The sequence below is a fragment of the Atta cephalotes genome (genome assembly GCF_000143395.1).
Source record: "Atta cephalotes unplaced genomic scaffold scaffold00002, whole genome shotgun sequence".
Classification (NCBI taxonomy): domain Eukaryota; kingdom Metazoa; phylum Arthropoda; class Insecta; order Hymenoptera; family Formicidae; genus Atta; species Atta cephalotes.
In genome coordinates, this window is record NW_012130066.1 from 12,583,452 (window position 1) to 12,596,006 (window position 12,555).

At 30.4% G+C, this 12,555-nt stretch overlaps 2 protein-coding genes across 2 annotated transcripts in view; one reads left to right on the plus strand and one right to left on the minus strand.

Annotated features, from left to right (window-relative positions):
* Window positions 1-314: 314 nt before the first annotated feature.
* Window positions 315-6,673, plus strand: LOC105623936 (short-chain dehydrogenase/reductase family 16C member 6-like). The gene is made up of 6 exons (XM_012205309.1): window positions 315-671; window positions 3,531-3,641; window positions 3,735-3,896; window positions 4,027-4,109; window positions 4,208-4,324; window positions 6,526-6,673. Exons 1-6 carry the CDS (start codon window positions 315-317, stop codon window positions 6,671-6,673), a joined length of 978 nt encoding a protein of 325 aa, XP_012060699.1.
* Window positions 6,674-6,831: 158 nt separating this feature from the next.
* LOC105623947 (chitinase domain-containing protein 1-like) overlaps window positions 6,832-12,555 on the minus strand; it is a 48,328-nt gene continuing 42,604 nt past the window's right edge. The window contains 4 exon segments of the mRNA XM_012205320.1: window positions 6,832-6,906; window positions 6,909-6,990; window positions 7,386-7,718; window positions 7,803-7,954. Of these exon segments, the coding sequence (XP_012060710.1) occupies window positions 6,832-6,906; window positions 6,909-6,990; window positions 7,386-7,718; window positions 7,803-7,954 (642 nt within the window).

Consider the following 12,555-nt stretch of genomic DNA (forward strand, 5'->3'; position numbering starts at 1 on the left):
TGCGTGCGTGCATGCGTGTGTGTGAACGGAGAAGCGATACAGGAAATAGTTCATTTCGTGAATCACAACGGAGGAAGGGAGGGGAGAGAAGAAATTATAAAAGAAATTTACACGAATGAGATAAGGAACGGATGATCGCGGGAGGAATATTGGGATGTGAACATGAGATGGCTGGTTATGGCATTTCGAATTTCTTGTGGGTCAAAATAATCGGGAAAATAATCGTCAAAATAATCATTATGTAGGCATCTGGTGAGAGAGATTGTGTTGCACGTAAAAATTAGTTAATTAAGGACTCAAATGAATCATCGGGAATGAGGAATTCGTTTCGTGATGGAGGAGTTGGAAACTTCCAGGAACTTTATGCTCGAAGTCGAGTCAGTCGAACAATGATGAAGGGATGGAAGAATCAGAAGTTGGAGATTGAATGGAAGAATCAGAAGTTGGAGGTGGGGTGTCAGGGAAGATTCGCTCCATCAGAGCGTCCGAAAACGCGAATGACGGAGATCGAAGAGGAAGTGAAGAAGTTCGAGGGGAAGGTGAAGAAAAAGGAGGAGATAGCGTTTTGGATAACAAGTAGAGTCGGCGAAACCGATGGTGACAAAAGTGGTAGAGGCAATGCGTTCTCGGCTGGGTGGACTCCAATTCCAAGAAGTCTCAAGGTACTCCTGGTACGTTTGGTCTCCGCACTTCACGGTAGGCTTCTAAGCCTTTGTTGGGGTGGTTTAAGCGATATGATGAATGATACTATGATTTTGCGTTGGATTAGTTTGCGGTGAATATACAGATATATAAATTGAGTGAATATAAGTGAATATATAAATTAAGGGGGGATTACTGCTACGTTGTAAGTTTTGGCTTTCGAAAATGACGTCGAAACATTAATTCTATTGTATTCGTTCATCGAAGGATAGAATAACATACACTACATCAAGGATAGAATAAATTAAATAATTATAAGATATTCGCAATAACTGCACATTAACTCCCATAGCTTTTATTATTTTAAATTTGTGGAGTCCTTTCTTTAATTAAATTAAAATTTCTGATGTGTTAATCATCTTACTTTTTCAACAACTAACATCCTAATATCCGATTCACCATAGATATAGAAGAGAATGGCTTCCTCGATGTTCTTGTCACAAAAAAGGTTGACAGTTCCTTGGGCCATTAAGTATACAGGAAGCTTAAGTATACACTGATGAATTATACCTACATGTCAAGTCACAGCACCAATCAGCATAAAAGCAGTTGGCAACTCACTTACTTGGGAATAGAGCATTGACTATCTCTGATAAAGAATTTATAGACAGAATTCAACTACTCGAAACAACAGAACGGATACAATGAGAAAAATGTGAACAGAATGATTAAACATAGGAGCAGGGCAAAGAACTCAAACATACAAGAACCACAGGAAGAATTAAACAAAAGCGTTTCTAACAATAATAAATATTAATTAGCGGGCAATGAGAGCATACACAGCGCGGTACTTGAAGCGCAATACATAAAATATATTCATTATAATTTTACATTACTTGTTGATAACAAATTTCTTGAAAATTTCAGTTTACTTTAAACCATTATCATTAATACCATATAATACCATATAATACATATAATTTTCATGAACAATATTCCAATCCGCACATGTTGGAGATGATTACTGCGTTCGACAGAGCATATCCCTACTTTTTAATTGAGAAATGTTAATTTTCTTCTCTTGAATAATCAAGTGAATAACCTCTGTCTTTGCAGATCACAATTCGAAGTGCAACGTATTATGTTACAATATGTAGAAATAAATTACAGACATATTATACAGAAGCTTTTCTATTCTCCCATATATAAAAGGAATAACTGATCGAATCAGCAGGATTTTTTGAATAAACATAATATTTGAACCATTTTCAAGCCTCCAAGGAAAATCGAACAAATCCTGAGAAATCTAAAGATTGAAGACCTCCACTTAGTTTTACAGTACAAATACAAAATATCCTGCTTTTATGGGAAAATATACATCGATGAAACCGGAAAAATAGTCAATATGCGTATAAAGGAACAACATCAACAAAATGTCAAGCAGAAATCCCACAATCAGCATTGGCAGCGTTGAGACAGGATATCAAATTAATTTAAAACGGCTAACTATTATAGCTATAACGATGTCATATTTTCCAAGAAAGTATAAAGAGGTTCTAGAAATACAGAAACATTCAGACAATTTGATTTGAACAGAGATTCAGGTTATAAGTAGGAAGACTGCTCTCCTGACAAGCCAAGAAAGTGCCTCTCCTCCCTTTCCTGTCCATATCCTTGTCCTCCTCAACAGTGTCTATATAAAGGGAATTCTCCGGAAGAGCAGCTTAGTGTCAGTGCGCTCTTCACCCTAATAAAATCAATAATAAGGTTCACGAAGTATTAATAGTGGATAAAGTCACTGCGATAACCCGCAAACTTTCTGATATCTTCAAAAAAAATACTCATAAAAGCATTAGTAGTTTCGAAAGCATTAGTAAATTTATTATTCTCTATTAGCTCTTAAATATCGTCGGTGTTATTATGAAATATTTATAATGTATAGCACAAACTGACGCAGTACATTTTGTTAATATATTACTAGCATATAACATTTATAATTTACATAAATTATACCATCATGTTGCTATAAACATGTTATTGGCCACGGATAACACATTGATGATAAGTTGGTAATTGCCTTCAAATTACTATCTTCGATTTACTGTAAATATGCTATTAATTAGACGGATGACAAATTGACAATACGAGTGCTTTTTTACCATGAGTCTAAAAAAGCACCCCGAGTTCAGTAAGAGGCGAGAAGACTCATGGATATAAGCCACCTCAAAATAAGAGGAAAGACGAGTTAAAACCGGAAAATCAAAAAACAATATGCAATACTCAGAACATGGGCAGAAGCCAACTGCAAACCGTTTATAACAATTTTTTGCATAAACAAAGCACCAAATCGAAAAAATATCAAAAATAAAAGTTTCTTGTTTTCGAATGTAGAATCAAATAGCATTTTTAGTTAAATTTTTAGTTAAAAAAAAGGGCATTTTTAAATAATTTGTTTAAACAATTATTGTTTGAACAATCAATTTTGCAAAACGAAAAAAATTTGTTTTTCGCTTATGCTATGAATCACGTATTCAAATTGGCGTTATCACGGTTATATTAGGCTTTAATGAATTAATTGATTGACTAATATATTGTCATCAATTTATCATCAATTTATTATTAGAATTAAAATTAGAATTATTATAACTCAGATAACATAAGATATCTAAAAGACATCTTTTAGACGTCTTATGTCTAAAAGATGTCAACATAAATGTTATCTGGAAAGTTTAAAAAGACAGACATAATGATGTCTTAGTCCTGAATATCGAAATTGCTGCAATGATTTTCAACAATATGTAAGATGCACTGCATTTAGCTATTTAGGTAGGTTTTTAAATACTTAATCAGGGAAAGTAATAAAATTTATTAAATAAATGTTTCTATAGGTAAGTCTGTTAGTAAATAATGCTGGATATGTATACGGGAAGACTTTCATGGAATTGCCCGATTGCGAAATTGAACAAACTTTTAAAGTGAATATTTTGTCACATTATTGGGTGAGTACTTAAAGAAATTTATATTTTTTAAGTTTTTTGCAAAAGTTGTCATACTACTTCCGATTTTTATATTTTATCAGCATTATTTTACAGATTACAAAATCATTTTTGAAAGATATGATAAAAAATAATCATGGTCACATTGTGACAATAGCGAGTGTTGCTGGACTTTTAGGAATTTACAAGTGTACAGATTATTCTGCGACAAAATTCGCCGCCATTGGATGTCATGAGAGTCTTTTCACCGAACTCAAAGTATGTAGACCACAATTATCGAATAAAGTAAATAATTTATCATCGTTCTTATCACCTTCTCCCTCCCCCCATACATTACTAATTATTATTTTATTATCACTGTATTTTATTATTATTATTGTATTTTAAGATGCATGGCTACGAAGGAATTCATATGACTTTAGTTTGTCCCTACCTCATTAATACGGGAATGTTCAACGGAGTGAAACCTAGGTTCGTGAAAATATTATATGTTATAAAAAAATTAGTGGAAAGACAATTATTCAATTATTTATACATACGATACTTTATAATAAATAATCTTCAAACAGATTGATACCAATGCTTGAACCGGAATATGTTGCTGAAGAAGTAATCGCGGGTATTTTAGCAAACGAAAAATTGATAATATTACCTAATATTCTAAGATACTTATTGCCGTTTAAAGGGTAAGTTCATTAATAAAAACATTATATATATATATAGATATATGATAGATACATGTATATATATATATATACTCATATATTAATTATGCTTTATTTATATAATATATATCATTCATATACAATATTTATGAATAAATGTACATACGTATGTATTAGTATACAGGATGAGGAAAAAGTATGGAAACCCTGAAAAATCTCAAAAAAATAAGTTTTATAGAAAAATGTTTTAAATAAAAATTGTAGGATTTAAAAAGGTCTATTCAATAGTCTATTCAATAGTCTCATCAGTTTGACGCTGGCTGACGTTGTTGAGATCAAGTCAAAGTCAGCTTGAATTTTTTAATTGGAACACCTTATTTTTTATTGCATATTCTTATAATCCTTCTCAATATCTTTTCCAAAGCACAATTTTATTCATTTTGTGTCAGACATTTCAAAGTTATTGAATATTTTACAGTAAGAAGTAATAGACACCCAAAGACAAGGTCGGAATATGATCCAGCCAATTAAGGCAAGATCGAAGGCTGATCCGTTCAACTAAAGCAAAATCGGAGGACGATCCAGCCAACTAAGGTCGGAGAATGAGCCAATCAACTAAGGCAAGGTCGGAAAATGATCCAGCCAATTAAGGCAAGGTCGGAGAATGATCTATTTAAATTCTCTTTAAATTGATAATAAAAATTTATAATAAATTTTCAAAATATTTACCATTCACAGTTTGACAGTGTGCTATTCGATTGTAAAATCCTGAAACAGCGTTCCTGATGTAATTCCTGGGAATGAACGCAACTTCATCAAGGATTCGACATAAATCATGTACATTTTGTGGTTTTGTCGTATAAACTTTACTTTCGTCATATAAATTTTACTTTACTTTTCAGCCCCATAGAAAATAATCGAGAGGTGAGAGGTCTGGCGATTGAACTGGCCACTCAATTGAACCTCTCCTCCCTAATCATCGTTCAACGAAGACTTCGTTTAAATAGTAATGGACATTTCTTCCATAATGTGGCGCAGCAGCATTGGAACCAAGTGTTTCTCAATATTTTCATCAACTGTGACCCTTATCGCAGGAACTATTTGGTTTCTCAACATATCCTCCGTATATTGCATTTAAATTCCCTTCAACAAAGGACCTATCAAAGTATTATTATATTTAAGATGCTGCTTAAACATTTACTTTCTGCTGATATTGAATATGAAATTCCAGTGCCCAATGAGGATTTATATCCGAAATAACCAAAATCTACAATTATGTCGATTGGCATTATCGTAAAACGTTACTTCGTCTGAAAAACAATGTTGTAAACAAAATCAGGTTCTGCATCTATTTTTCCATCATTAATTCACAAAACTCTAGACGTCGATCAAAATCTTCATTTAGCTCTTGCACTAGAATTTTATATAGATGGAACTTATTCTGTTTTAATATTTTACACACCGACTTCTGATCTATTTGATGTTTTTGTTCTGCGAGTGGAAATATGTAGATTCTCCACAAAAGATTTGTAACACCACCAATTTCTTCGAAACATCTGATAGTTTTGTGAATAGATTTCGAGATACTTGTATCTTCATTCTGAAATGTTGCATTGAAAAGCTGCTTAGTATCATTGTATATACCTTAGTCTATCTTCCCTGTCATCATCAAAAGAGATATTCGTTTAGTAAGATGCAGCATTTTAAAAGCAACTACTAATGAGCAGCCGTGAAAACAACTGAGAATTAATATTATATAATTCAGCTAAAGAAAGATCGAAGGATGATCTAAGAGCTTAGTTGGCTGCGCCAACTAAATCATCTTGCCTTAGTTGGCTGGATCATTCCGACCTTGTCTTCGGGTGTCTATTACTTCTTGCTGTAAAATACTCAATAACTTTGAACGGCTGACCTAAAATGAATAAAATTATAGTGCTTTGAAAAGATACGAGAAGGATTATAAGAATATGCAATAAAAAAATAGGGTATTCCATTTAAAAAATTCAAGGTGATTTTGACTTGACCTCAACGACATCAGCCAGGATCAAATTAATGAGACTTGAATAGATCTTTTTAAATCCTACAACTTTTATTTGAAACACTTTTCTGTAAAACTTATATTTTTTGAGATTTTTCAGAGTTTCCATATTTTTTCTTCACCTTGCATAAGATGTATATACATATATATATGTGAAAGTTATTTATATTATTATTTATTATAGCTTATTACCAATGAAGATAAGCTGGGCATTAATGTATCACATTTTGAAAGGACCACAGATCATGATGACATTCAAAGGTCGTAAATCAAATAATACATATAATGATAATAATAGTACAATGAATTATGAAGATATACATGTACATTAAAATTGTAGACAGGATAAATATATTATAATTTTTTACTATATAAATTTTATATATGCTTGTGAAATATATTTTTTTGTTATCTCTTATACATGCATCTTATATGTAAGTATTACAAAATTTTTATTACATAAATAGAAAATTATTACATAAATAGAAAATTATGTAACAATTGATAGTAAGTCATAAAAATAATTCAATCCCTGGCCTAATTCCCAAATCGAAATTCCTGTACCCTACCCAATTCATTAGCAAGTTCTAATCGAACCTTAATTGAATATAACGTAGAGTAGAAAACATAACCATTACCTGTAGCTAATCTAAAATAAATGCATCAATTTGTAAACATAATATTAAAAAAAACAATTTTTTAAATATTTTTCATATCAATTACAAATAAGATAAGAAAGAAAAAGAGAAAAAAAAGGATAAGAAAGTGAAAGAGAAAAAAAGGAAGAGAAAAATAAGATGAAAAGAGATTTAAAAAAAAAGAGTAAAAAAAGTAGAAAAGATGTGAAAGCAATAGATAAGAAAAGAAAAAGGAAAGTAAGTAGGAAAGGAATTGAGAGAATCAAGACAAAGAAACTTAAAATAAGAACAGATAGAAAAAAGAAAAAAAAGCACAGGTATAAATAAAGGAAAGGAATTGAGAGACAGAAAGAATGGAAAAAAGAAATAGAAAGAACAGATAGGTTACAATAATAAAATATATTACTTCGGTTCAAAGAAATGCTCTTTGCTGCTGTTATCCCATTGAATTTTTCCTTTAAATGACTTTAATATATTCAAATATTCAGAGGCGAGAATTGTCCTGCCACCCTCAGGTGTATAATTGTAACCATAGAAATTAATACCTAATAAAATTTGAGATCGTCTATGATTATTTTTCTCTGGAGCTAAAAGTTCAACACATTATCTGGTCCAATTGAGAGGACTATTTGGACCTGGTCTTTGAATATTCGAATAATCATAGGTCATAAGCAAAAAGGCGTTTACATATGACGCTAATTCATCAAACTCTTGCTTTGAAAATAATTTAACTTGTGCACTAAAAGAAAATACGAATAAGAATAAAAAAGATTAAATTTATGTAATATATAATATTATATGCATTTCGAAAAGTATCACGTACCCTCTGGATGGTACTGCTAAAATAATATCTAAATTATGTTTCTTTAACTTTTGTGCAATGAATTTGACTATAGATGTAACAATTGATAGATTTGCACCTGCAAATATAAACTGATTCCATATTTCTAAGACATATCCATCGAAGTGAAAAGTCTGTAAACAAAATGTTTATGTACATATCCTAATAGATAGAGAATGTATAACAATATATATGAATGTGAGCTAAAAAGTTTTGTCCCCTATGTTATTTTAGTTAGAATATTATCTCCGTTTACTATCGGCAGATTGTAATTTAAAATAATCTTTTAATTTCAATTTGGAATCATTTTTATTTTATTTACATCTTCAACTCAATGAGTTAAAATCACATCTGTGTATAAAAAAATAGTTGTGTCGTTGCAAAGATAAAAGTGATATATTAAATTTTATGATTTTGACAATTTTTTGTATTATACTTGTTACGAATAAATTGATCGATCGATTGAATCGATTTTTACATTACAAATTGTTGTTTTACGAATCTATATCATTTATATATTGTATAGATATACGATTTTGCTTCATATTTAATAATATATTTACTTAATATCTATAATTATAGTTTTTATATGATTATATGATTAAAAATAAAAAGTGATGTGATGACCTAAAAATATACATTTGAAAAGTTGATCCAGCCCGTGAAAAATAGATGCTATATAATGATGATACAGCTTACATATTTTGTAATAGATTTTATAGATTTTAAATCTTAATGAAAGTCAGATCTAGTGCCAAAACTACTGATTCTAAGACTATATCGATTGCACTAAAATCAATTGTCGGTTAGAAACTTATTTACATGAATTGCACGTAAAAAATATTTCAGATATTTATGAAGATTCATATTCAATCAAAAATATTAAATAAATATTTTATCTTAATCAATTAGAAAATAGGAATTAAAGGCTCATAACGGTCGAAGTTGGACCTTTAATGCTTAAATAATTCAATGTGAATTTGTACATCCCATTATTTGGCTCCCAGATAGACAAATCTGAATTTAAGAGACAGATTTTGAGCAGAGTCTGATTGCAGAAAAGCAACAAATTGTACACAGAATTTGTAATTATCAGACAATGTCAGCAAAGGGTTGTCAAAAATATTTATTACAAAGCCTGATAACATGCTATGTCAGCAAATTGGTGAAACCGAACAGAGTCTACTGCATAACCTGATAACAGATTGCAGAAATCGAACAAGATCTACATTTTCATATATGGTTCGCCATGAGATGGACTTGCTTCTCGTAAGAAGAAAACGTCCAGGAAGTCTATTCTTGAACTCATTCGCAATATTATGAGTGCACACAGTTCGAATGATAAAAATCTATATACGTTTCTAATATGTATTCTTGAACATTAATAAATAATAATTGAAACGTATACGTTTTCGGTTGCGCTGATTTACGTTTGGCAACGTCGAAAAATATATGTACTTTCTATAAATATCATTCAAAAATACGACATATGTGTACAAAAAGATAGTACTTCATATTTTTTTATATTAAAATAGAACTTAAAGAAAAAAATGTATGTATACACAAAAATGTTTTATTAATTAAAATTTTTTAATAATTTTTTGTTAGCATATATATATAAGACCATTTTTATGCCAACAAAAAATGTATTATTGTGTTTAATGTGTAGGTTAAAATTAGCAGGAAAATATTACTTGTTATTTTTAATATATTTTTCTCATTCTTAGAAATAAATATTTTCTAAAATTGGAAATGCAACATATTATATAATTTCTGAAAATCCAAATGTAATAAAAATGTTTCAAATTTTTTGTCAAATTTTTTGACAAATAGTTGTCATAAAATTTTATTATTAATGAGACAAGTATAATATTTATTGTCTTCTTCTTTCTGGGATTTCCACATTTTCTACAGCATAATCCATAATCGGCGCATTTATTATAATATCGTTTAAATCCATCTATTTTTATTTTTGTCTCAAACTCGTTTTTGATTTTCATCAAAATGTGAAACGTATACATTTCCCTTAAAACGATACGATCCATTCATTGCATCGTACACACAAATGTTGCACGATTGTCAAGAATACTGTTCTAGGAATTTTTCATTGCGAGTATTCATAACTTGCCACTTATATGCGCAACTATTTCAAGAATAGCCTAAAGTCCTATAAGAATTGGTGTATGTATAAAATTTATGCCCCTATTGAGAAAAAGAAAGCGGAGCAATTACCGATAATCGGAAGAATTGAGGAGTATCTGACGGTGAGACAAGCATTAAAATATTGGAAGACCGCCGATCCCCAAATCGGGACGTGAATCGGAACGTATGCATCGTCACGGAATTTCTTTAACTCAAGTTGGGCGCCAGGCACGAGTGTGCCACTTTTCTATACTTATTTCGGTAATTATTCTCAACATCTCTCAATTGCGACGGACGATTGCTCAGTCCCGAAATGGGCAGAGATGATGGGTTTCGAAACGGGAATAAATCGGAAGGCGAAAGAGAGAAAATATAAGAATTACATATTAATTAATAATAAGAGAATAACAATCGTATATTTGACATCGCAGCTCTACACGTGTTGAATTCGAGCCGAAAGGCTGATCCGTATAAAAATCTATTGTTTATAACGAATAATCTTATTGCCGCATGCCGATCGCCACGTTTAGTGTATCGCATTTTCGCGTAATACTCGCCGATGTCTTACCACGACTTTATTGTCGTGTAATTCGTTTTTTGTATAATTATACATTAGACCGCCATTTTATTTCGCCGCAGTTTCGAATCGTGATTTTCTTCCTTCTAAGTCGACGGGACCACTCGGGTCATCAGATAATTCTGTATAAAATCTTGAAAATCATTTATACGAGGTTCCATAGAAAGGTCGATGTACTGTAGTATTATGGTGAATTCGATCACTCACACTGGATCAATGCATATTAAAAGCTGTTTTATATAAACTATCTCAAGTTTTATATAAATTATCTGCAGTGATACAATATAATCAACTTTTACGATGAAATGATACACATATATTTTGTTAAATAACAATATATCATTAGTAGATAGTTAATCGTTAAAAATATTTATATACTTTTACATTTAACTTTACTAATTTCAAAGCTTACTTTTAGTATGCAGTGTATACACTGATCTAGTGTAATGCAAGTGACCGAATTCGCTATTAGTATGATTGATGAATGATTTGTAACGATTCTCGTAATAATAGTATGTCCGTGTCATTAGTATTATTTTGTCATGCAATAATTTTCGATTTTAGTGAGCTCATACTACATCAGAAATACGAATAACCATTTTATTATCGCGTATAGAGTATCCCATGTGATCATTCGTTTACTGTAGAGCTGCGATATCAAATATACGATTGTTATTCTCTTATTATTAATTAATATGTAATTCTTATATTTTCTCTCTTTCGCCTTCCGATTTATTCCCGTTTCGAAACCCATCATCTCTGCCCATTTCGGGATTGAGCAATTGTCCGTCGCAATTGAGAGATGTTGAGAATAATTACCGAAATAAGTATAGAAAAGTGGCACACTCGTGCCTGGCGCCCAACTTGAGTTAAAGAAATTCCGTGACGATGCATACGTTCCGATTTTCAGAGTATCGAAATAAGATAGTCGTCATCTAAAGAGCATTCTATGCATTGCAAACAACCATTGCCAGTTGAAATGTTCATCGCGACAACCAATCAGAAGCATAAATAATACCATTAACACTTCTAATTGATTGTCACGATCAACGTTTCAACTGGCAACGAGTGTTTGCAACGCATTGTAGAATGCTCTTAAGAGATTATTAAGTAACGCTTGTAATAAAACGCGACGAAGTTGTGTCATCAGTCAAGATTATAGTATACACAATATATACGAATACATAGTATATATTATATATACATATATAATTCACATGGAATTATTTAAAAATCTAGCTTCGATCAGTATAGACTTCTTTTATCGATTTTATCGATTAAATTATATATACATTTAAGCCAAAAATGACACTGTTCTTATAATTATTGCGCAATGGTTACAAAAAAATGTCATATTTTTAGTTCAAATTTATATATATTCTATTTTTTAAATTGATAATTATATTATTCGATAGAGTAATATAAAAGTAATGTTTCAGCTTTAATACTTAATTCGAGTAACTCAGGAACAAAAAATCATAGGAACATTTTTAAAAAAATAATTTTATAGGCTTTCACGGTAAATAGTTGAAAATTTACTCAAATTTTTTTTGGATAAGCTACAGACTTACAAAGTGCAAAGAAAATTTTTCATTTTTTTCAGCGTAGTTTTCTATATGTAAAAATTACAAACACATATAAATTCAAAAAATATCATAAAATATATAGTAATCATTCGAAAGGAGAGATTTCAAACTTTAAAACCTTTTTTTTAAATTCTGATCATTTTTAACGAAGATATTGTATATAAAATTTTGAGCTAAAAATACCGCAGAACTTTTCCTCCGATCCTTTTTTCTTAAATGATTCTTGTTTACAAGAAAATGTTCTCCGTTGCGACCCTTTGTCGGCGGAGATATGTACTGCTTACTCGTTCGCAATTTTTCGAATATATATATATATATATATATATATATATATATATATATATATATATATATATATATATATAATATATATATATATATTATTACTATATAATATAGTACGTATAGTAGTAATAATATTATTATTATA